General features: G+C 46.6%; 2 protein-coding genes across 2 annotated transcripts in view; one reads left to right on the top strand and one right to left on the bottom strand.

Moving 5' to 3' along the window:
• Nucleotides 1-1,575: 1,575 nt before the first annotated feature.
• LOC144166695 (uncharacterized) lies at nt 1,576-21,996 on the top strand. The gene is made up of 6 exons (XM_077696210.1): nt 1,576-1,686; nt 2,612-2,629; nt 11,257-11,369; nt 14,259-14,430; nt 15,985-16,087; nt 21,858-21,996. Exons 1-6 carry the CDS (start codon nt 1,576-1,578, stop codon nt 21,944-21,946), a joined length of 606 nt encoding a protein of 201 aa, XP_077552336.1. The 3' UTR covers nt 21,947-21,996.
• The window catches only part of LOC144166703 (low molecular weight phosphotyrosine protein phosphatase-like), a 21,339-nt gene continuing 17,454 nt past the window's right edge, over nt 21,825-25,709 (bottom strand). The window contains exons 4-5 of the mRNA XM_077696218.1: nt 23,612-23,773; nt 21,825-22,054 (exon numbers count right to left, since the gene is read on the bottom strand). Of these exons, the coding sequence (XP_077552344.1) occupies nt 21,974-22,054; nt 23,612-23,773 (243 nt within the window). The 3' untranslated portion in view covers nt 21,825-21,973. The remainder of the gene's footprint in view (nt 22,055-23,611; nt 23,774-25,709) is intronic.

The following is a 25,709-nucleotide window of genomic DNA, read 5'->3' as shown; positions in this document are numbered from 1 at the left end:
GAAAGAGGAGAAAACGCGCAATAGAATGCACGTTGTTGCCCACATGTGTGAGGGGTGTGTGCCATGACTCTTTTTTCCCACAATGCTTGCTTTCAATACAATTTTGAAAAAGGCGAGCCACAATTCCTGGACAATCCCAGACCAAAAGGGGGATTAATCAGTTTTGAAAATACGTACTGCTTTTTCACCGCTACAGAACACGACGCCTAGTGTAGTTTCGATTGTAAGTAATACTGATAATCATAGTCTGGCTTTTCGCGTTACATGCGTTCTCTTCTCGCTGCTCTTGCAACGTTGGCAGGAACCCCCCCCCCCCTTCCCGCCCTTCCTTCCCGAAAAAAAACTAAACGGAATTTCATTTTTTTAACCAATCCTCAAGAATTAAATGCCAAGACAAATGCGATGTTCACTTTACAAAACGAAGTATTAATCGGGAACCCGTTGCGCTGATTCGCAACGAGAAATAAAAAGGAAATGTTTTACTACATCTGCAACAGCGCAACCTCATTTATTGCCATCTTTAGGGTTCGTAAGCGACCTTATACGCAAGAATGCAAACACTACTCGCTGTTGCAGGCACCTGTTAGATTTTAAAAGGAACGCAAATGGTCAACAGAGCAGCCTTAACAGAAACTTTGTGCTCACTGTGAGGTCCCAGAAGCTTGGTTTGCACACTGTAAACCTGCTTGTCACTTTGCGAAAACCTAGCTAAACATGAGATGCTGAATGTACTGCGTGCGTTGACAATTCAATTCGCAAGTTCACTTGGGACGAAAGCCGTAAATAAGTGATCCGAAACCGTTATTCATCAAACCTTCCTTCAGAGTCCTCAAAATTTCATTTAAAAGACCCGTTAGAGCGGTTACATTTATATCTCTGCGCTGATCAAAATTCAGTAATTTTATGTTGCCTTTTGAACACACAAAAAAATATCGTAAGCTATTAGAAAGAATTTCGGGGCAGTTAAGTAGTGTTACCATTTCAGGGCATCCCACAAATGCAAGAATGCGTCATGCTACCAGTGAAAGCGATTGAGATTGCCGTTGTAAACTGAATTTCAGAGATCGAGGCTTCCTGATTTGTTTCTATTTATGCTTTTATTAAAGGCTTAAAGCCATAGTCTGGAAAGATCGAGCTTGCTACGAGCCACAACGTACAAGTTCATTGTCACAATTATAGCCATTCTGAGATTCACGATGAGTCGTCGCTTTTTTGGCGTAGTAATGAAAACTGACTGCCGCTTCCATGTTGTACATTGAACGTTGAGGAACCGAACGACAGCATACCACTCTTTTTTGCACCTTTCGTGCGCACATACGGCGGGAAAAAGGCACGAAGCGCGCCCACAGTGTGCATTCTTATGGGCCGCTCAGCGGAGTATCCACACTAGCAGCGCGACGCTGTCGCCACCTACATGTCGAGCTCGCGGCGAATACGGGCGAAAATACGGTAAGCAGACTAATTGCGATGGTGATAACGAAGAATTTTGTTCGTTTTGTTTCGTCAGACAAGAACGCCGTCTGCGTACAAGCCTGCTACCACATGCGATCACATGGCGTTTGAGGTGACGGCGGGATGAGTGAAGGCGGAACTGCCAGCGTCTCTGCCATCGTCGAGGAACTGGCCCGGGCAGCCCTCGACGAGCACCAGCAGCAAAATGAAGACACCCGTCTTCATTTCACCGAGGTGACAAACGGCAACCACGGCGCAACGGCGGCTCCTGCAGATTCAGGGCCTGAAGATGTCTCTCGAGCACCGACCCGCTCCAGCACTGCAACGACTCCCTTGGACGGGCCTTGGCGACGTCCTCGAAGCCTTCGTGTCGTCGTCGCTTGACCTCTCGTGGAGTGGCGTTTTTCTTCGGCTCCAGCTTGTACAGTTAAACGTGGATATAACGAAGTGGCCGAAAATTCGCATGCAACCCCAGGCTGCATGTTGCCAGGACAGGTCACTAGCGGCCGACCAAGTCGTCAAGCGCTGTGTGCCTTAGAGAGAAAGACTGCGCTTTGTGAGGAAAGGAGCCAAGTTTCTGTTTGTAGGTGCGGAGAACCTTAGGACCGCACAATGTCTGTCCGCGTCCGTGCGCATAGCATTTACAATCGCAAAAAATCACACAGGCACTGGCAGGATTCGAGCCTGTGTCTGGTAGACCAGACAGAGTTAGTGTCAGTCGTCTCACCCATTGGACCACGACCGTGACTTAGTACCCGACAGTCAAACAGCTTACTCCCTCGCCTGTAACGGTGCAAAGTACCTTAGGACCCCCCAATGTTCGTCCGCGTCCATCCGTGCGCACACCACCATCGAGCGAAAATCAAGCGAAATTCAATTTGAGATGTGATTTGCAGTTTCAATTTAGGGAATAATCAAGGCGCAAATTGGATGTTACTCGGGGCGCAACTTGGATGTCATTTCGAGTCCCTGTACTCCGCACCCTCGCCGTTTTTTTCCCACCAGTTTCCAGGGATGAAGACGAGAACAGTACAGCGGCCAACTAACAAGAGGAGCCCGGGTTCTCGTGTGCCAACTTCTCACCATTTTCGACCTATTTCATGGCCGTGGCCCGCAGCAAGAGACTCCTCATCTAAAAACGGCGCAGCTATGGTGACTGGGTGGTGGTTTCCCAAAGGTGAGCTGACGTTTTTATTTATTTATTTATTTGTAAAAACTGCAGTCTCTTTCGAGACTTTTGCAGGGTAGGTACCGGCAGAGTCCTTCAATGCTTTACTGGTCACGAAACTTCGGCTCTCGGTTCATATAGGGACCGCGCGCGCCGCTACAGGCGCCACCTCCGCACGAAGGTCATCCAGCCGCCGCGCGTGCGGCGTATTGGCCAGCTCTTGGCGTGCAAACGATCGCTGCTTTTGGTGTCTGCACGCTGATTAACTGCGTTTTTTTTTTCGTAGTTAGCGATGAATAGTCCGGTTATTGTATTAATCACCTTCCTTCAATGGGGTTTTATTTTTCGAAATAAGTTACCGTAAACTTCGGCCGCGAACGGCAACGGCTTCTGTGTGCTCTGGCACAAGCGCTGCGCCGTCGTGTTTACGGATTTTAAATCTATATTGCTTCTTTTCTTACAGCAAAGTTGTAAATACCACACATACGGTAGCTGTCTAGTCACGGACCGCTGCGGGCCTATCGATAATACAATAAAAAAACTGAAAGAAACCAAGTACGCGTCGTTCAGACTACGCTTAATGAATCCGTTTATTGCTCTGGAATGCACAGAACGCTAAAAGAGATAGCCCAATAGTATTGTCGTTTCGATGAGTGTGTACATACTTGAAAACATCTAAAAACGCTGCAGAAACGCGAAGGATCAACACACGAAGAGATACAGGGTGTTTCAGCGAACACTTTCAAAAATGCTTAAAAATAGGCTCTTCGAGAAAAAAAGAAATCCTCTTCAGAAGGAGATTGCTAGCTGCGGCGGACGCCAGATAGTATCAAGGGTGTGCACATTAGTTAGGTGGGTAATTAAACTCTACTAATGAACTTCTTAATTAGCGGAGTTTGGTGGTTGTTGGCAATGGTGATTTTGTGGCCCCAGAGAAGGCGATTTCATATCAGTTTTTAAAACAACGAAAAAGTTGGTGTTTAAAGCCCTGTAGCGTGAGGAAACCTGCCGTTGTTTTCCGCTCAAAAACGAAACTCGGCGCTGAAGGAGCGCTAAAAGTCTTGAGCGAACGCAATGTCGGCTGGTGACGTGTTTCAATGAATGTGGCGGCCAATTCGAAATGTAAGTGCAATTTTCCCTAGCTAGGAAGCCTCAGCAAGCAGCCACAGCCGCGAAAGCCCTCCTCGCCCAGCAAACAAACCTTTCCTTTGTCTGATGCGCTTTCTAACACACAGCGATTACAAACGAACAGCAAATAAACCTAACGAAAAAAAAAAGGGAACGGATGGTGACGTTTCACATCTTGCACGTCTGGTAGCCACGTCAGATGTGGTCGAGACAATAATAAAAAAAGAAAAGCAAAACTGTCACCAACGCCCACTAGGGCTGTCGAAACGGGCGACCGTGTTGTGGGCAATGGCTAGCCTCTTTCTTGCGCCTACCAACGAAACAAAAGATAACGCTAGCCGTGGTATAAGGTGAGCGTTGATCATTGAAAAAATACAAGAGGCGATGGAGTTGATATCAGCTGATTCCCTAGCGTGGGGAATCACCAGAGCCTTTTTCAATTGGGCGACACAGTCACTGCAACACGTCATCAGCGGATGTTGCGTTTGCACTAGACTTCTGGCGCACCATGTGCGCTGCGTTTCGGTTTCATGGGGAAAAAAAACTTGACTTTTGCGGGCTGCAGGGCTCTACAGAGTGCATTTTTCTTTGCTTTAAAAACTGGTCCGTTATCGTCGTCTCCGTGGCTACAAACTCGCCATTGGCAATAACCACCAAACTTCGCTAATTAAAAAGTTCATTACAGAGTTTTAGTTAATTAACTATGTAATTCGCATGTTTCTCATAACTTCTGACGTCCGCCGAACCGGATAGCTTGTTCCTTAAGAGAATTCCTATGTTTCTTGAAAAGCCTACCTTCAGGAATTTTCGAAAGTGTTCACTGAAACACCCTGTATATGTTGCACCGTGTGTCCTTCCGCTTCCACGCTTTGCAATCCTTGCAAAAACAGAAAGCGAAAAAAGAACAATGAAAATGATTTTGTCACACGCAACAAAAAATTTCAATGTTACGAAGGGAAACAAAACAGCGTGGTCCAGCGTACAAAAATTTATTTTTTTCGCGCTGCGATGTGCAGCACACGGAGGAAACAGAATATTGCCACGTAGCCAAGAACGACGCAAAGCTTTTCTGAACGCAGCGAACTAGCGATCTCCTGCACTACAAAAGACTAGAATAAAACACAAACGTCAAAGAAGCAGTCCGCAGTGTGACGTGAACAGATGAACGTAGATAAAGTGAGTTGTGCGGAGTTTGCTATGCATGCATTACTCTTGGAACGTTATTAATTTCAGATCCATGGAAATGGGATCGAGTACATTGTCGGAGAAACAAAAAATCAATTTAGCGACAAGGTATCAAACAATATTGCCCGACGGGACGTACGACAAAAAGAGCAAACGGGCGCTCTGGTTGAAACGGCAGATAAGAAACCGGAATCGGCCACGCGCGGTTACAAAACAAACAAAACGAACCCTAAGGGATAATTCGCGGAAATATGAAAAGTAAAACCACAAGGACGTCCCAAAGCTTTTTTACACGCGAGCCTGAGCGCAAGGTAATACAAGTTCGCAAACAGGCAGTGAAGCACCGCTACAACCTGACTGATATGACACAAATCCAGCTTTAAGGGGGGACGAGGGTCTTAAAACTAACTTTTTTATTTATGGGTAGAAACTTATGAAAATTTGCACACTGATGTGCTTTTCTCTGTAGATTTCAAATATGCAATTATATTTGAGCTGGTGCTGTTAGTTCAAAAGTTATCATACAAAGTCTAAACCGCAATTAGGTAATTTCTTACGCAGCTTTAATGAACTTTCGCATTGCATTTTGTCGCTTTTAATTACATGAATGGATAGCCAGAGAGTTCCCATACCCGATGACATTCTTCGTTTTTCTCTAAAGTCACGGCATCCTAAAAAAATATGTCAAGTACACAAAATGGCAGTATTGGATATTTTGGCTCATCAAAATAACTGCAAGTCATCATTTATGCGTAGCCTAAACAGAAAAACTAAGAATGTCATCGGCTGCCTCAGGCTGTACTGAAAAAAATGGTACCAAGATTGACCTTATGAAGCAAAAATAAGTTTCCAAAAAGCTGCGTAAGGCTGAGGGAAGTGACCAAAAATATGAAACTGAGAAAACTGCATTTGAAGTTTGGCCATGTGTTATGAGATGAACCATCAGTAGTGTAGCTTCAAAATTTCCCAGTAACAAAGACATGTTCTTCCCATTTTCAAATCTGTCTTTGGATTCCAAAAATGTCAACTAGAACTGGAGATACAAAAGGCCAAGTAACGGACCCCAACAGGAATTTAGCAAAATTTATCGACTTCGAATCTGTTGGCATTTTGTTAGCGTTGTGAAATCTGGTGGTGTCTTGCTGGCGTCGTGAAAACTGCAACAGTCCTTCGTGAAGTGCCATCATCAATTACAGTGCACTGTGGTACCCAGAATATTGTGTACGGCAAAAGTGTGAGGGTGAAACTTGGTTTAGGTGCCCCCCTTTTTTGTTCTTTGGTGAGGCTATTTCATTCGCGGTTTTTATGCTGGAAGTTTGAGAGGATACAGGGGTGGGACACTGCGCAGTGCGTTTTCCCCAAATGCATCATGTTGTTGGCCCTCAAAAGAGTCTTTTGGGGAAAATAAATGTAGCTGGAAGGCAAACTTTCTTGGCCTCAGGGGATAAACCCATAGACGCCTTTTTCCTTCAAGCCGTGCATGGTGCGGCTATCTCCATCGGACATCACGGTTGTGTACTGCAGCCCATTCTTGGAGAGCGAGCGCTTGAACATTATCAGGGCTGCCTCTACCTCCATGCGTCCTGCACCACAGTCAATGTTTCGCTGACACTCATGGTCTGCCAGCCAATCTTCGTAGCCCTCATCTGAAGCTTTGGGTCTGATGGTGCAACCTAAGCAAAAGTTAGAGAGGACTACATGATCAATCACCAAGCCGGTGTACACTCCAATGATGCAGCCCACTCCAATGTGTGACAACCGTCCCTTTGTCATCCACGTGCCATCAAACATCACATCTATGTTGTTTGGCGGCAGACCAAGGTGTACAAGTCCTTGATGGCACGCACACTATCAGCTTCAGAGGCTGCTGCAGTGTCCTCGCAAACCTGAACCACTTTCCTCAAGTGCGCTTGGAATGTCTTGTGGTGCAGGCCTCTGTGGGACAAGTTCATACCAGCACAAAAATCTGAAAGAGCAGTCACCCCCTTCCCCATGCTTTGAATACTTTTCAAAGCCCTCATATTCACTTCAAAAAGAGTGATATTGCCAGATCCTTCGGTCCTTGGCGAGGAAAAACGTTCCACACGGTGTTCACAAATCGAGCACGTCACCTCGAGCTTCATGGCGAGGCCGTACTGCCGGTCAGGCTTCCTCAAATCCGGCGCCGCCAGCCCGCACTTGCCGCACCTGACGTGCGCGAAAAGGTCCTTCAGCATTGCAAAATCCACTAAGACAAAATCTGTGCCGGATTCTTCCTCTGAGTGCGCCAAATCCACTTCAAGGAGGTCGAATTTCCGCTGCGTTGCTGACTTAGTCTCCGTTCCGCGCTTGACCTCGTCCGCGTGTTCCGTACGCGCGGCGATCTCCTCCGCCGTGTAATACCTCGTGTCAAGCCGGCAGGACGTGCTTGGACCAGGTATGGATTCCGGAGGTGGTTGGTCAGGTGATGGGGCAGGCGAGGCAATACGAGGCGGCGAACGATTCTCATCCGGCGGAGTCGAGCGGCCCGAAGTCGCACCACGCGACCTTGGGATAGGCGGACGACGCTTTCGCTTCCCGTGCGCATGAAGGGTCGTCTTCTTCAAACGTACGTCTCCTGGCATCATTCACGAAAGTACGCGATGGAAGAATTAGAAGAAACTGTAAAAAAAAACTGCTCTAAGCGAGCGCTGCGCCAGAAGAGCGGACTCCGTCAGACGCGCGTAGCAGACGCCATGATGGCGACCGCCATGACAGCAGTCGCGCCGACCAATGGGAGGGGTCGTATGGCGAACTCAAACCGCGCGCGCCCGCTCTAGCCAATCAGCGGCCGAGAAGGTGCCTTCGGAAAACTGGCAAGGCCGGTCGTTCTACTCAAGCGACGCCATTTTGAGATATCGCAAAATGCGCACAAAGAAACAAGCTTCAAAACAAGACCAAGATGGCGGCGATCGGTCGGCTGCTTCGCCCGCGGGGCGCGCGGGAATTTGAAGCAACTTTTGCCCAATTCTGGGCATTTCGTGGCCCTCGAGGCGTTTCAAAACATGATTTTAGAGTATTTCCAGATGGAATTTCGCGTTGATATTTTGAAGGCAGGTGCTTGAAGGTACAATAATTCCAAAAATTGGATTTTCTCAAAATCGATATTTTGGCCATTTTTGACCATTCTAAGACCCGCGTCCCCCCTTAAGTTAGCCTTGTACAATTCTAGGTCCACGATGCTCTCAAAAGGGTACATTGCATTTTCCATTCTCACACACAGTGCATTTCCACACACTGTCGCACACTTATAATCGAAGCTGAAATCTCCCGTTGCTTGCCTTGGAATGGCGCCCCTCCATTTGCCACACAGCTGCCCGTCGCTCGGTCAAAAGAACAAGCAAACATTTTCTGTTGTATTGTTGTACAAGGAACGACATCCCGGGACGCAACTGATGTTCGACATTGTCGTTGCACTACTTAAGTCGCATCACAAGAGCGCGATATGCACGTTACATTTTTTTCCCGCACAAAACAAACACAACTCGTCGCGGCTCCGCCGTTAGAGCCAGCGCAACGCCGCCCGCGGAGTGACCTCAGTGAGAGGGTGGCGCCACCGCGCGGCGGCCAAACGCAGCATATGAAGCTCTCCCATTGAGTTACGGAGCAGTTTCGTGACCAGTAAAGCATTGAAGGACTCTGGTACCGGTAAGTAAATACAAATACATGCAAGACAAGGCAAACAAACAATACAACACAAAATGCGCAACAATAAAAAGACATATCTCATTACAAACGCTTTTCAAATGAAGACAATGACTGCTGCGTAACCGCTTTGTTAGCGAGATCGTTCTATTCAACAATAGTTCGAGGGAAAAAAGAATATTTGTAACAATTATTGCGAGGGCTCAAGGGGGTTATAGAAAATGCGTGGTGGCATCTTGTGTTATAACCGGATGAATATTTTAAAATACAAGAAGTGTCAATGAAGTAATGCGCTCTAATTAATTGAAGGAACAACTTCAGGCGGCTAATTCGGTTTTTTTCTGGGACAGCTCAGCATCCCGCTTTGTTCAAGGAGAGCTGATCTTGAAGTGCGCCCATATGAATTGTCAAAAGATCTTACAGCCTTTTTTTGCAACCTTTTTTGGGCCTTGACTGGGCATGGCAACCGTGTCTGGGACAAGTGGGCACTGCTGTTTGAGAAATGTCATTGGGTGGCATGGATTCCAGGCTTTGGATGCTAAACAGACTGTAAACGTTCAGATACATGCTATGCACCTACAGGGCCTTTGGCATTGTAGAGCCATTTTGGTGTTGCACTGTGTTGCCATATCACTGCTGTCTTACGGCTCTAAATGTGAGCTCTAAACTTGGGACCGCTGCAGAAGACTAAGCGTGTTGTGCACCAGATTCCGCTACGTTGCAGCGAGGTTTATGTGGGGCAATTTGGCAGATGCCTGAACGAATGCTTAAAGCAGCATAGCTACAATGTTCCTAAGCAGAACGGGGGCTTTCTTGATTTACACTGCAGAACGTGTGGCTGTTCTCTCCTCGTTGAGAAGTGTGTTGTTCCCAATGTGCGCTGCTATTTCCTGTACCTCTCAATTTCCTGTGCCTTGCAATGCGTTCCGTGAGATGTGCAGATCAGAGGCTTTTGTCTTAAATGTGTTCCAATAATAATTCTCTCCACTTTGTAGCACAGACTATTACTGCTAGCAGCAGGCTTTAAGCACTGATTGGCAGCGTGCCAGAAACTTGGAGGGTCAAAGAAACACAGTGTGCTTGGTGGTCGCATTTTCCCTGCTGAGCACTGAAATCTCGTATAGAAGGGGAGGATCCTTTCACATCTGTCTGTCTCGTCGTTTCTTCGCATCTGTCTCATCGTTGTTCGCTTTTTCTGTCCTCGTTTGTAGCGCTCGTTTTTCCTTTCACATCCATTGCAAGATCTGTTTTAGCTGTTTACTTTATAGCCTTTAGCTGTTTTGCAAAAACAGTAGTAACTCTCGAATCAAGGTAGCTGACATGGACGTCTTCAAAGAGGCACGTTTATTTTCTCTCTCGTTGCCAGTGCTTTCATATCTGTTTGTTTCTGAGAGAACTTACCAGCTCTTTTCTTTTTTTTTTTTTTCGAGGTTCCCTCCCACTTGCAGCTACGGCTGATTCTGCGGTTTATCTAGCTCGGTTCTCAATCAGTGCAGCTTCAGCTGTGTCTGTTAGAAGCACAAAGTCACTCAAAAGTGTCGTTCACCTTTTCTTTTACTGACTGCGGCTTGGTTTCTCAGATGTCACCCAGTCCTTCCCCTCACAGTCCTGTCACGATCACTGTTAGGGGCTTGGGCTGTCGTCATCTCCTGTCGTCTCCTGTCGTCTCGTGTAGTCACGGTACTAAAGCACCGGGACACTTGTTTTCCAGTGCCTCGCGCTAGAACGGTTCGTGCTGCAAAGACAGGAGACATTTACAGCAAAGCTGTATACCTCTACCCCCCGACGGCTTCATCTCTGTGGGCAAAAACGCCAAGGTGCCAAGAATACATTTATATACACTGCATGCTTCGCCCCTCCCCGGGTTTTCCGTTAGTGGAGATGGCCCGGGAATTTTTCCTTTTCACCTTGCCTAGGGCCTCAACAGGGTGGGCTGTGTTCCGCATTCAATGCTTGTTCCGTTTCCCCATCCCTGTAGGGAGCATCCTCGTTGCGGAGGCTTGCACTGCCACATTTAATGTAGTACCGTGCGTTTCAAGTGTGACCGAAGTGTGACGACACGTAGACGAATGGGGGTGATGCCTTTGGAGGTTTTTTTTTTTTTTTTGAGTTTGCCTTACGGCATAACAGTTATATATACAGTGTCACATTTGTTTCACGCAGAAACGTCAGCAGAGACCGGTACTGAGGGCACCAGATGCCTTTAGAGTGACGATGATTGCAAGGTATTTCTTCCTGTCCACATCTTAGCACCTCCTACTCAGCTTGATCAGAGCTGCCTCTCGTTTGCACTGCATAACTCCTGCACGTCCCCTCTATGCCTTTGTGGGTCCGGGACAATACCCCATGCGCGGTTCCTTCTGTTCTGGATGACCTTGGTGTCACAGTGGGCCAGTGTACAACCACTTTAATATCCTCACCAGTTGTTCTACAGCATTTTGTTTTACTGCCGGAAAGCTCTTGCAAGGCAAAGCCACCTGGTGTGCAACGGTGCGTTGCAACGGTGCCAGGTTTTGGGGGCGGTACATTTGGAAGATCGGATCTGGAGTTTCTTACCCTCAGTGAAGGGGGTGTGGCGAAGATGGTTGTGATCTTTTTATCCTAGTATCCGTCTGGTTTGCACATTGTACCCTACATGCTGAGGGTTTGAACTGCTCCAGGTGATCGGAGACGAAGACAGCTTTGTGGCTGTGTCGGACCGCGATGAGAAGATCCAAGTGTCGTGCTTCCCCAGCGGCTACAACATCCGCACTGTCTGTCTGGGCCACAACCAGTGAGTGCTCGGGGTGGTTGGGGGGGTTTGGGTGCCACTGTTCGGGCTGAGATCTGCCTCTGTACTTGCGTGCCCAGCTTTGTGATCTCCCTGGCGCTGTTGCCCGGTCCTCAGCAGCTCCTGGTTTCCGGCTCTGGGGGGAGTGCGCCCGATTGGCTGCAGTGCAGGCAGCAAGGGTGGGAGAGGGCGTTTTTAAGGGAGCCATGAAAGCAAAACACAACTTTGGCTCAAACCCTTTCACAGCCAAGTTTTGCTTATGGCTGGCCCTCATTCCCCACCAGGTGTTTTTTTTACCCCCCGAGGTTTATTCGGTGGAAATTCTATAGGCTCGTAATGCACTATAATGCCTTACAGAGTGTGTAAACACCTTAGTCAGGCTTCCCTTATCCAGCAGAAGTGTTGTACAGAATACAAACAAATTAAGACTTTTCTGAAGTTGAGTAAACCCTGCGTTTTGTCTTTTTTATGTATGGATTACACACTGCTTTACTGCTTCTGATCGTTTTCCTCTTTTTTTTTCTTCTCTGCTCTCGTTTCTTTTCACCCTCACCTTTCTTTTCTTTCCTTTTTTCCTTTTTCTCCTGCTGTAAGTTATAGCATCCTGACACTGGCTTCTGGGTACAGCCCGACAAGCCTTTTTGGCTTGGACTGACCCGTCATGTACAGAGGGCAACAAACTTGTCTATAACACAGGTTTCGTACTTATAGCGTTATCTTGCCTCAGCCACAAAGCATTTGAAGAAAACTATTGCGTCATTCTGAAGTCTTAACGACATATTTTGACCTCGACGCTTTTTGTGAAAAGGTTGAGTATGCAGTTTTGACAGGTAACTAGTTGAAGTTGAACTCAGTGTTGCACCGCTTGCACTTGTGTACGCCAGATGGCGCTAACAATGTATACTTGCGGCCGGCGTCTGGTAACTTCACGCGGTCGTAGGTATACGTAACTATGAAAATGTTACCGCACGCTTGTTTGGGTCAAGTTATTTGACACAATTTGTGGCATTAGTTGAAGTTGTCCCCTTCTGTGTCATTACTGAGCGGGGACGAGAGTATCGCCGCTTTCGTTCGATCGCGCTTGAGAAACCAGGATTCAGTTCGAGCGGGATCGAGCTCGATCGCAATTGAAACTTCCGTGTAGCATGCGCACGATCCGGATTGAGCTCGATCCGGATCGACTCAATCGCGATTGAAAGTCCCCGTGTGACAGGGGTATTATAGACAAGGGTGTTGCGCACTGCACTGTACTACGACAAATAAGAACGTTTATTATTATTATATTTATTATAACACTTAACTATTTACAAAAGTAATTACCTGCTAATTGGGAAGTGTTGGGAATTTTACAGCTCATTAAACCTTAGTGGCACCAGTAGCTGAGGAACCATTTCGAATGCCCATTTCAAAAACCAAATTTTAATGAGCTGTAAAATTAGTTCCAAGTGGTGCATCAGAAAACCGATTCTCTTATTGCACTCATCCAGGGTTCATATTATATTGGAAAATATAAAGATTACAGTTTTATGGCTAACACTGTTTTGTGTATTGTTCCTCCAAAAATGGCTAATTATCTCTAATTATCTTGGTAACTAATTGACTGACTCAAAAAATACTGCCATATTTGAAATCAGCGAGAAAAAAAAAGCAGCAAGACTGACGAGGTTTACAGTTTACTTAAAAATTAAAAGAATTTGTTTTAAGAGCCACGTCCCCCCTTAAAGTCAACAAAGTGAAGACAACAGGCTTCAGACTAGTGTGAATGTAGAGGTCGCAAGGATCTCATTCTCCTGCCTTGAAGGGTCACCAGATATAATTTGAAAAACACTAAAAAATCGCCCACAAATCCAAATCTGTTGACTTTAAGTCAGCAGACTTAAGCCAACAGGCTTAGTCAAGAGACTAAGCAAACAGCCTTCATACTAGTCTGTTGACTAAATTAACAGTTAGGTCTGTCGACCAAGTCATTGGACTTAATCAGCAGACTTAGTCAACTATTCCCCTGTGGCACAGCACTGTGGAATTCGTAAAACGGGTGAATCGCAGGAAAAGGCCAGCAGTTACTTCTCTGTAACCTCATATGTGCATGAAACTTTAGCCACTTTGTGCGCACTATCAACAATGAAAAAGCCCCAGGAACCGCACACGAAGTACTGCATGCTGTGCAAGATGTCATGTGGACAGTTCATACAAGTTGGTGTGGCAGGTGGATAAATGGGTGCCTTTAGGAGTGCACTCCCTGCACAGTGCGCTGGCCAACCACTGCGTTAAATAGAAATGCTATCCGAAACATTACAAAGCCTGGTGTTTTTGTGACGTACGCTCCTGTGAGCTTTGCAAGGTGCTAACGTTCTGTTGCACTCTTCGAACAGGAGATTTCACATTCAGCGGATGAAACTGTGGGGTGATAAGAGGTACTAGTCATGGTCCTCTGCACCTGTTGCCGGTCGCCTCAAAAACAAGCCTGCTTGGCCCATCTTGGTTTTTGCTTGCATAATCACACTGACAATAGCTTACGTCACGTTTTTTGTAGTGTAAGGAGGCTTAGCGCTTAGAATGAGAAGACCTGCCTATAAACACGGAGACTACATTGCAAGGCTGATTAAGGTGTTAATCAAAATATACCACAAAATGCAACCTTCGTGTGAAGTTTGACCTTGGAACGGAGAAGTGCTTTGCTCAGGAAAAATTTATTGTCGTAACACTCTGTGTTTATTAATTGTCAGTGCTGGTCCCTGTTCTTCGTGCTGTTTTGCAAAGATGCACAGTCCCGCTTCTATCGTTGTCATGATTGGGGAAGGTGGTTGTAAAGGTGTGGGTGAGTCTGTGCAGCCCTGACGCTGGTGGTGGTGAAGAGACGATCTCGCCCACTTACTGAACACGCCGTTGCAGGGTCCCGGAAGTGCTTCTTCTCTCCTGGAACGAGCCCGAAGCCGGCTGGAGTCGGCTACAGAGCCTGGATGTTCCCTGCCCACCGGACGATGTGGCCTTTGAGGAAGACGGGCAGCTCTGGGTGTTGCTCAGCAGTCCAGCTTCTGTACAGCTCTTTCACCGCCTGGCCGGGGTGCGTGTCACTTTGCACTGCTGGCCATCTGGAGGGTTTTCTTTCCCTACCACTGCACGCAACTTTGCACGAGGGGAGGGCTTTTCACACACGGCAGCTTAGGGCAGTGTATTTTTGTGGAATAGCCCACACAAATCATTTCTAAATCGAAAGAGTAAAGTTAGCATGCAGTCCAATCCTGCGACAACAAAATTCACGAGGTGAGTACATACTTTGTCGTGGTGGAAAGGATTGGTGGGGGGGGGTCACGGGCTGTACCAACAAATGAAATTTATTTAGGAAAAAGTAGTGTACATTTGAACCCCTTTACAAGAGAAACTTACCAGGGAGCAGTTTCTGTCTCTTATATGAGATGTCACTCATAAGCAGGGAACCATGTTAATTCACCAGCTGATCAACCCCTGTGGGCACCGTATGACTAAAATAAGCTCAGAAGCATGCTACAGCATGTTGCAAAAGGTTTACTGTAATTTATGTTTTGCCCCCAGAATTTATAAAATAATTCTGAATCTCTCCGTTCGCTTCATGACAGTCTTTGCACTGTTTTTTACGACAGCTTCTACAAGCTTTCTCTGCTTTCCCTGTTTGTGGAAGGTGAATTGTAAATGTCAAGTTCACGAGCCTGATGAATAGCCAGAGCACACAGCTTATCCTGCTGTGTGCTCTGGCTCAGGACTCGACATCTGCAGCGCTCCTTGATTGGGAGCTACGCGATTGGGAGAGCCCACTGCGCACTCCCGGTATTCTTGGCTTGCGCAGAAAGCCCGGTCGCGCTCGAAACGCATGGTCGTAAGCTCCACTTCTGTACGTTGCAGTGCCATTGGCAGGGCTCCTCGTCATCCTTTCATAGCTGACTGAACCACTGTGTGTTTGTTGAAGTTATAATAAATAGCTACTGTGGGCATCTGTCATCATCCCCTTTGATTCCACAACGCACGAAACTGCAGTCAGTGACTGGTGGCACCACATCTAAAGGTAAAATGTCTGTTACAGGCGAGATTGTTGAAAGCGATTCAAGGACAACTTGTCCTTTATAATCAAATATCTTCTACATCCGATGGCTGTTAGAGGTCAATTTAATGGGAAACATAGGGTGGCCATCCATGTGGGTAAATAGTGTCTCTTATTATTATACCCAATTGCCTCTTACATCCATGCGTCATAGAACGAGGTTCAACTGTATTAACAATAAAAACCAAGAAATTGACAAAGAACTTTCGTTTTGACCTTCTCGTTGTTTCGTTCATCGTTGCTTTTCGTTGGGGACATTGAAAAATGGCGTGTTGTCGCAGTGAGAGCAGACATGAAAGCTGCAAAAGGTTCGTGCGCCAACAGAAACAGAAAGACGATTATCTGTAGTAATAATCTGATGACGCAAAGTTGATGACCTCGTTAGTATATTTCACAAAGAGTTCATCCCCCCTCACCTCCCCAACTCAAAAATTTCGCAAGGGGTACATAGCCCCGTCTGCGTGCAATAATGCTCTAAAATCTCGGCGTGAATGTGCATTAGGACTGGTTGGTGAGATGAAACCGCTGCCTGTTTGACCGCAGGGCTGTTGGCAGCAGCGGCAGGAGGCATTGACCGAAGGCCGTCCTGCTTGGACGGGGCTACTTCTGGAAGACGTCAGCCAGGCACTGCGTGGGAGCCTCCAAGGTGCTGCCCTTGCCCCGTCACTTTTCCCGCATGCATTCTTGTTCCCTTTGTGCAAGGATAGTATTCCAAACAGCACATTCAGGCAGGTCGCGGTTACCAGTGACGGCATGTGTCATCCTGATATAGTTAAACCCCCAACTCATATACATAATACTAGAACTGGGTGAATGCACCTTGTAGGGGGTGGGGGCAGGGGCTTGGTTCTCGAAAAAAAGACGTGAGAAAAAGCCTAACTGAAACTTTGCTCATCTTGAGTCGGCACACAACAGGGCATTTTATGCGTTCAAACCCAACGAAAGTGAAGCTTGTTCACTGTCACGTCCATTTTAATGCTTTCGGCCAAACTGTTGCGTTCTCGAGCACATTCTCATGCTGTGCGTGTTCGCAGCTTTGGGAGCGAACGCAATTCTCGCTGCAGATCGGAATGACTGCGCAAAATTAGAATTGGGAGGTGCCGGGAATCAAAATGAAATTGTTGAAGTGACACAAGAAAGCCTTCAAACTTCTTGTGGAAAAAAAGTTTGTGCAGCTGAAGCACCTATGAGGAGGGAGGAATTTAAAAAAAGTTTGATTATCCTGAATGCGTGCGAAAGTTAGGTAGAGTCTGGGGCACATTTAGGATAATCAAACTGTTTTGAAATTGCCCCCACTTGCCCTAACGCCAAATGAAGTGGAGTTAAGTGAATTAGGGCAAGTTGGTATTAGGTGGTGAAAGGAAGGGGATTTGGCACTGACACCATGGTGGCAGGGCCCTGAAAGTCAGGGTGCGGCCTCTACACATATTTCTCAAGTGGTTTTTTTTTCTTCTGAAATGTGGCGTCCACAACTTTGGGTGCACAGCCCTTGCATGCGTTTTTATGTCGTAATCGAATGTGAACCCCACCTGCTACAACAAGAACATTTCAAGGAATAACAATAGCGTGCAAAATATTTCTGAAGTGGGAAAGCACCTAAACGTTGAAAAAAGGGACGCAAAGATTTTAGTTCGTGTGTTCTAGAGACTGATGTATGATTGCATTAAGGGAATCCCCATTCTGTCCCTTAGCTTACTGTGCAAGTCTTTTGAAGGAGTACTGACACGAAATTTTCGTGTTACGTTTTTTTTTGCTGCTATGGGTGCCTGTTAGCCCACTCATCACAGAATCGCATATTAGACGGTGAATCTGTAATCCTCTGCCCCAATTCCCACACCAGCAGGCGTTCCGGTGTCCACCCCTAGGTGTGACAATTTACGCCTGCTGGTGGCCTTTCCTTTCCTTTTTCTTGACAATAAATTCATTCATTCATTCAATCACAATGTAAACAATCATTTACGGCGTCGCTTATTCGTGTCAGTTTCGGTTTCGACAAAACGAACACCGAGCGGCTGCCATGACAGGAGGTAGCACCTCACGTCACCATTCTTGTCGCACCGCTGACGGTCTGGATGGGCGCGCGAGCGAGCGCACGCACGTGCCCAGACCGGCCGAGGCTTTCACCATCCCCACGCGCCCGCGGGCAGCGCGACGTCAGTCCCAAAACCATGACGTGTACACACGGCGTAGCAGCACGCGCCAACCGCAGCCAGCACGTCGGCCACGTCACGGGAGCCCCGACATCGGCAGTTTGGGGCAAGGAGCAGATGATGTCGTGTCAGTCCGCTCTGGGCTTTCTCGTGCGGGCAGAGATTAAAATGGATTTAAAATATGTTATACTGAACGGCTACTGTTGAAACTTGCTGGGAGATATCTCCTGATAAAAAGGAAGCATCTTACGTAGTTATCCCAGCTTTGAAATTTCGTGTCACTACTCTTTTAAGAAAACCACTTTTGGGCGCCAGACTATTTTGAGGGTTGCAAAGAAACATCTGGTAACGCTAACAGGATGAAGGAGTAGCTTCTGTCATACCCAAGCATAGCTGAGCTTCTCTACTGGAATACACACTGGATCGCAATAACAACATTGCACTGTTGAACCAAAAATGAGTTCGGAGTACCAACTCGCCCAACTTACTGACCTCTTGTTCAACAGCGGTCACTTTGTCACTTACAACCACTGTAGCAAAGGGCATAGAGTTCTATACTAATATATACAAGAGGGACATTTGGCACTAATGTCCAGGTGAGCTGCACTTTGGTGAGGTTGCCATCAAGAACCACGGAGAAGCATTCCATCGTTATGCTTTTGACCACACTGAAAAGTTGTCCGTGGCTGCAAAAATCTCCAATATTATAGTTCAAAGATTATTGAAAAGCTGCTTCATTAATATCAAAGTGGAGCTCCAGGAGAGGTCTTTGTCAGGGATTATTTAGAAGCTTCACGCAAGGCGAGCAACAATAAAATGTCACCCTTTGTTGTTGAGTTTGGGTCACGGTGTTTTTGGGTTCAAAAGCGAAAAGTAGCCGTGAGGGTATTTTAAGAGTTTACAAAGCTGTCCCCGGAACTCTTTCCACTTTTCTTTACACCTTAACTTGACTAATGGCAACACAGAAATGTGGCTTTACAGCAGGGCAAGTTCTCTTGAGTGAAACTGCGCTTAAAACAGGTTCCTTTAATTTTTAAAAGTCAACTCTGTGAAACTTGCCAGTCTTGCTGCTTTTTTTCCCATATGCCATTATTTTTTGAGTCAGTCAATTAGTTACCGAGATAATTAGAGATAACTAGCCATTTTCGGTCCAACAATAGACAAAGCAGTGTTGGTCATAAAACTGTAATCTTTCCATTTCCCAATACTACGAACCCTGGTGAGTGCAATGAGAGTCGGTTTTTTTGATGCACCGCTTGGAACTAATTTTACAGCTCTTTAAACTTTGGTGGCACCAGTGAGAAGGAACCATTTCGAATGCCCATTTCAAACACCAACGTTTAATGAGCTGCAGAATTAGTTCGAAGCGGTGCATCAAAAAAACAGATTCCCTTATTGCACTCACCAGGGTTCGTAGTATCGGGAAATTTAAAGACTACAGTTTTATGACCAGCACTGTTTTTTCTGTTGTTCCTCCAAAAATGACTAATTATCTCTGATTATATTGGTAACTAATTGACTGACTCAAAAAATAAACGCATATTTGAAATAAGTGGGAAAAAAGCAGCAAGAGTGACAAGTTTCACAGAGTTTACTTGAAAATTAAAAAGAAATTGTATTAAGCCTTAGCCACTCTGCATACAACACTTTTTTACCGTCAGTGTTTTGCTGAGCACACCAGCTTAGGGTTGCCACCTTTCCCCCAAAAGAAAACTGGGGCAGGGGGGTGGAGGGGGGTAATATAGAAGGTTGAATTTGTGCTGAAAAACACACCACGTTTTTTTTTTGTTTTTTTTGCCATGCAATGCCGGTTATTGTAGCATTTTCCTAGTGAGAAATCAGCATAAAATTTGTGCAGAAAGTGACTAAGAGATCTCAAAAGAAAATGTGAACGTGATTTTGTGGAAACACGCGACGTATTTTCTTTGCTTTTGTGTCTTTGCGCAGCTTGTCGGCACATATTTATCGTCGTAGTTGCTGAATTGACGCTTATAAAATGCCGAAACGCTCATAATCGTGGCCAGATGACCAAAAAAATGGCAAATGACGGGTGGTTTTAGGTACGGACCAGCAACCGGCCCACTGTCTAAAAAACCGGTCGGGCCGGTCAAAAACCGGCCAGGTGGCAACCCTACTTCAGCTGTGCCATGAAGCATACACACACGAAAGGTGGTGTTTGGCGAACTTATAGCTAGCGGCAGGAGCCAAATGTGTTTGATAATATGACATGCATCAGCATAGGAGTCAAACACAAAATACGGGCATTTAACAGGCGTAAGGGTGACTTTAGTTGCAAGTCCAAGTTGTTTGCCACTTTAACATGCACCAATATTCATCATGGGGTCCCCCAACCCCTCGTCCAAGCCTAAAAGCAGCTCCCACTACACGCATGGTTGAGAATCACTGCTCTACGCCAAGGAGTTTTTATTTTCACCAATATGAAGAAGCAAAACAAAGTACCGTATTTACACGATTGTAGGTCGACCCTTTTTTTCAAATATGACAATCCAATGTTGGGGGGTCGACTTAGAATCGAAATCGAACCGTTTACCGCTAGTAACGGCAAGAGAAACGAGAAATCGGGGGTGCTACGAGTTGGGGACAGCTTTGCACCCTCTTTCCCATGGTTATGGTCTAAAGCGTGAACCGCATAAGGCGTTTTGTGCTCGCGAAAATGCGCCGCGCTGACACTGCCGCGAATGCCACCCGCGCGCGCTACGCGATCGGCGGCGGCAACATGGCGGCGTCACCAGCCGCGAAGAGGTGCGCGTAGCTTCAGCGACCGCTTCTAACCGCACTTTAAGATATCACTGAAGGCACAAACAAAGGCGTTTGAGCAGGAAAGGAGAAATGTGGTCGAAAGCGACACTAGCATCATCCGCGCCGCCACCGTGGTAAGCCTAAACATCTCCGGCGGCGCCAGCCAGCTGTCCCGACTCCCGAGCGCTTTCAAACTGCCGGCATGAAGAGGCCGCCACCCCAATGGGAGGCGCGCTCTTCGTCAGGCTTCTCCCACTGCCGCGCTCGTCACGCGTAATACCGAGGTAAAACGTGTAGAAGCTGCCGCGCGCGCGCGGAATCGTTGACGCGGGCGTCGCCGCGCACGAATCGCGTGCAAAAACGCGTCAAGAAGCGTTTTATTCGTCTCTAATAAACAAAATGAGTATTAGCAAATCCCTTGATTCAATGCGCGGCGCTAACGTAGCCCAAATCATATCAGATTGTTCAGTACACTTCCGAACGCGATGGTGGGAGGTTAGTCGCTCAAAAGAAATCGCGAGCGGCCGCTTCCGTCAGCCGCCATGTTTGTTTTGGTATCGCGCGGCAGTGGCCGCTGCCGGTTGCTTCGATGGTTGTCATCTCGCAGCGAATGTTTTTTCCCGCTCAACCCAGGTCGCATGGTTATTCCGGGTGCCTATACAAAAGCTTTTCTTTTTTAACAAATACCGCGCATACCGCGAGCGCACCACTCTTGTGGAGAGCCGCCGTGTGGGTCGACGGAAAAGCTTCTCTTTGTGATACGATTTTCTAAGCGGCGCTGGCATTTTTTTTTTTTTTTTTTTTGAGAGGTGCCATTTTTGGGGGGTCGACCTACATTCGAGTCGACTTACAATCGTGTAAATACGTATGAATTAACCGAATGATGCAGTTTGAATGGAGCGTCTCCTAAATGCATTTACAGAACAGCAGGCCAACCGCCATTTTGAAGCTTGTTTGAGTAAACCAGAATGACGAATTATCAGAGTTTGAATCATCCGGAGTCTATTGTAGTTGTAGAACAACGGTTTGGTCAGCCAGACCTTCCCCAACAGATGTCGGCCGATGGCGGCCACTTGGCGAGTCTCAAAGTCTCTTGTATTTGTCCATTTGGACCGCTCAGAACCACTCCAAAGCAGCCCTAGTGTATTTCATTTTCCCATAGAATTTCCATTGCGAGAGCAGTTTTTGGCTGTCCAGGAACTGCTCAGGGGTGGAATTCTCTTAGTTCTGTCCACTTCACGTCCATTTTCAAGTGAGCTCTGATTGGCTGAGACCCGGTGATTAGGTGTGACATAGCAGTTTCTGCGCCTATCACTGGTCAGCGGCTTTGCAAGTGCACCTGTGTCACAACTGAAACATACACGAAACAGCCATTTTTGGAACAGACAAGCCCAGAATTCCGGCCCTAACTGGCGAATAAGAGAGGTAATCAGTTTGTGCCGCCTGCAATCACGCCACACAGAAAAGAGTCGATGGAATGCCCTACTAGCCTTTATTTGTCCACAGGCGAGCCCACTGCCCGCAGTGGTTCCGCAACGAGCGCAGCTACCAGGAACAGAAGAAGCGGCGACTGGCCGAGGCGGCGGGGCCTCTGAAGCGGGCGCGGGCGGCAGCTGCCCCACTCAGCTGACCTCGTCCAGGAAGGCTTGGCAGCTGCGAAGGCACTGGCGGTACACCTCTTCAAAGCCCTGGCTCCCTTCATCCTGCACAGCGAAAGAACGGTGGCAATAAAGGAGTATCGCTGTGATGTCCTGGCTACTGTTTGTGTGACCTGTCGGGCAATTATGACATCGTCATGCTCAGCCTATTGGCTACGAGGGCAAAGTTCAAGCGTCGTTAAAGACTGCGTTGTAGTGATAACAGTTATACCAATTTAATTACAAAACGTAAAAAAAAATTGAAATGTTAAGGACAACAGATAAAGCAGCCACTTTCCAGCAATTTTTCTATCGTGTTGCAGAATCTCGTTTGTGCGACTGGCAGGTTTGATCGTACGACATGAACGTTAAAGCACTGATAACTATGCATGAAATATAAAATTTTCTCAATATTTCTTGCGTTTTTTTTAGTCAAGAAGGTGTCTTGTGGCTGGAATAGAGTTACCAAAGGCTAGTTCTTTCCAAACAAACAAAGCTGCGTTTTAAGGCGAAGCTGTTAGCATATCGTAACTTTTTGTGTCTGCAGTTAAAAATGCAAAGAATTTGCCAAGCGTGCGCACGTGAGTACGGGCCTTGCGGCGACTGACTGGCAGTTAACAAAACCAAGCGCGTGCATGTCAAGCCAAGCATACCCACTTAGGGAGATTGGCCAAAATTTTCAAAAAAAAAAAAAATTCAGCAAAAAAAAATTCGTGGCAACGCTTGTTCGGCAGGAGAAAGACATGTCATAGCGTACGCCCCTTCAAGGTGATGTCCAATGATTACACTTCCAAAAAAATTAGGAAGCTCACACTTATAGCAACAATGATGGAGTAAAGGTGGTTGCGGCAGTGAAGAAGCAGCAAATCAACTGCAATTGTGAACTTAAACCTTCATGATAGTCGTGATGGCTGCATACAGCTCTGCTACCTTCAAGCGTTAGTGTGTGTGAACTTCCTTCATTTTTTTGTCTTCATCGGCCATTTAATTCATCCCTGCATTGAGTGAACACGCCTTCCCCTACTTCCACTGCCATCTCTTGGTATCCGCTCTGTGACCCTGGCGGTCCCCCAGTTGTCATACTGCATGGCCAGCCCAAGCCCATTTCTTGTTCTTAATTCGGGTTATGGTGTCTTCTTCCCTAATCCAACACAGGGAATAGTTGTGACAACATACAGGTATCTTATGTGGATGAAAGGCACATGTTACAGATACCCAGGAGGTCAAAATTTAATCCGGAGCCCTCCATTGCGAGACGCCTCAAAGCCCAGAGTGCATTAACCTCCATAATCTGAATCTCTTTCACTGGTAGTCTTGTGCCCGCAGCGTGGTCAGCCTCAAAGGTTTTCGCCCCCTTCCCTTTAAAAGATTTATTTCGTGTGTGTCATGTACGGACTCACCGCCAGCTGTTGAAAAGGCGGGAATAAAAACGTGCAGCACTAGAAAGCGTAGCCACTCTCCCAGCACCAAGCTGAGGATGTGCCTTTTTGCTTATATCGCCAGGGGCAGTTGTCAAGAACGGCAGATCGGAAGTGCATGCATGCGTGACCAGCTACCAGAAGAAGGTTTATTAGCTCGTAGCAAGACAGCTGGTGATGTTTTGAAGGTCACATGCACACTCACGTAGTACGGGTCCCGAATGACTTTCTTCCCCTCGGGGTCATAGCTTCCCAGCAGCTTAATCTGTGCTGTGCTGTCAGACGGCGCGAGGTCACGCAGGTCGCTCATGTTGTCCTCGTCCATGCCGAAGATGTACTGGAAGTGCCGGAAGTCGCTGCTCCTCACCTGGGCAAAGCAGGAGGAACAAACATGGCACTTTCTTTTCGCACAACGGCAAGGAAACGAAATGCATGTCTCAGCCCCGTCCTCCTTCGCAAAAGACACAAAAACTTGCAAAGATTCTGCACTTAAAGGGGCCATGAAAACACTTAAAGGGGCCATGAAAACAAAATACAAGTTTGTTTTATTCGAAAGATTTCATGTTCTAAGTGCCCCAGCACTTGCCCGGAAGCACACGATGCTTTATTCACTGCGAAATTAATCAATTTAAGCTAAGATTTTGATTCTCACACCAAAGCGGGTGTTTGAACGACGTTTGCAATGACATCAAAGAACAGGTCTTTTAGCTAAACTTGGTGTGGAGCGGAGACTCCCTTCACTGTTAGTCAACTTAGATGACCCCACCATGCCGTGGCAAGCGGTTTTCTGCCTTTGGTTTGTTTGTGGCCGTATTAAAATATGGCTCGTTTTTGTTGATGGAGAAAATAATAGTTTTGTGAAATATGGTGCTCACCCGACAAATATGGTCACGTAAGGTCGCTTGCGTCAATCGGCCAGTGTCGTCTGAGACAACCCCAAAGCCTCGCAGTGCTGTGCATCTAAACTAAGCATAGTGTGCACAGTACCAACAGCAGTACGCATCGGCACTTCTATGTTTACGTGTTCTTTCGTAACTTCCACTGTTTGTCCCACCATTCTTACTGCTTTAAAAAGAATGTGGCCTAAATTTACGTGCAAATAGCTCGTTCAGCAAGCTTATAAGTTCTGCCTAATTTGCGTTTGCTTTTGCTGGCCTCCGCAAATTGCAGAGCTGGCTGGTATGACATCATAGGTTCTGTTGCAGGAAATAAGCTAGTTGGTCGCATGGCCATTCCCTTTTTTCCTTATTATACCGCTTATTTGAGCGACATTTACGTTAAGAGTAGCGCCAGCATGATTCTAACGAGGGAATGTTTTGAATTAACCAAACTTGCATTTTGTCTTCGTGGCCCCTTTAAATGGGCCGTGAAGATAATAAAACTTTGTTCAGTTTGAAAAAAAAAAAAAAAAACTTGCCTTTAGAAACTCAACTCAGCTGACTCCATTCCAGCCACGAGAGATGCTTTTTAAATTAAAATGGAAAAACGCAAGAAATATTGATAAAACGTTCAAATTTTGCACCAAACTGGGCTAGAGAAGTCTAACCACAATCGCCCAGCCATGTTTCTTGGCGTTGGCTTTGGTCGGTGGCCGCCCATCGCCCACACAAAATTCCGTGACATCACGTAAAAATCGCCGGAAAATGACTGGGGAGTTGCGACTGCTTCATCTGTTTTCTTTGATGGCTGGATTATTTGTTTGAAGTTTCCGACACAATTTGGCTCACTGTTATCAGGCCAAAGAAGCCTTTTTAATGAACCAATCCTGTGTACGCTGTCTTCGTGGCCGGTATAACAGTGCGAATGTCTTCATGAACGTCTGGCAGGTTCAACTTACGAACATCGGGGAGCAACAAGGCAGCAAGTCCAGCGTGGGCCTTGAGCAAAACGTCTACAATCATGTTTCTTGATAGCGTAACACAGCATATCAACACCTGGGCTATATACAGGGTGTCCCAGCTATCATGCACCACGATTTTAAAAAAAGAGCAACAGCGTTACTCTAACAAAACCTAGCGCATAATGTCTCCAGTACAGTGGAGTAGTGGCCAGTAATTTTTTCTTTAATGAGACTTAATTAATTACAGTTAATTATCTAACTCGAGAAGTACTGCCCTAATCATTGGAGTGTCAATGAAACACTTGTAGGTACGCACGACAGGAATCTAACTGCAGTATTTTCAGCGGTGAACTAATCACGTACTCATTTATTGCGACTGATAAAGAAACCCCGCAAAATAGAAAAAATACCACGTGATGCTGCCCCCACATGCATTGTAAACCAGCGCCCCCAAATAAGTTGA

This window comes from Haemaphysalis longicornis, unplaced genomic scaffold, assembly GCF_048455015.1.
Source record: "Haemaphysalis longicornis isolate Haplotype H1 unplaced genomic scaffold, Haemaphysalis longicornis Haplotype H1 scaffold_184, whole genome shotgun sequence".
NCBI classification, from domain to species: Eukaryota; Metazoa; Arthropoda; class Arachnida; order Ixodida; family Ixodidae; genus Haemaphysalis; species Haemaphysalis longicornis.
Note: the sequence above shows the minus strand (reverse complement) of the source record. Positions and strands in the feature narration are given on the sequence as shown.

What these genes read in the sequence shown, in the direction of transcription:
- LOC144166695 (XM_077696210.1), top strand. Translation starts at nt 1,576, where the DNA reads ATGAGTGAAGGCGGAACTGCCAGCGTCTCTGCCATCGTCGAGGAACTG. An exon ending in GTCTGTCTGGGCCACAACCA is followed by an intron (nt 11,370 to 14,258) that starts GTGAGTGCTCGG and finishes ACGCCGTTGCAG; the next exon opens with GGTCCCGGAAGTGCTTCTTC. An exon ending in ACTGCGTGGGAGCCTCCAAG is followed by an intron (nt 16,088 to 21,857) that starts GTGCTGCCCTTG and finishes ATTTGTCCACAG; the next exon opens with GCGAGCCCACTGCCCGCAGT.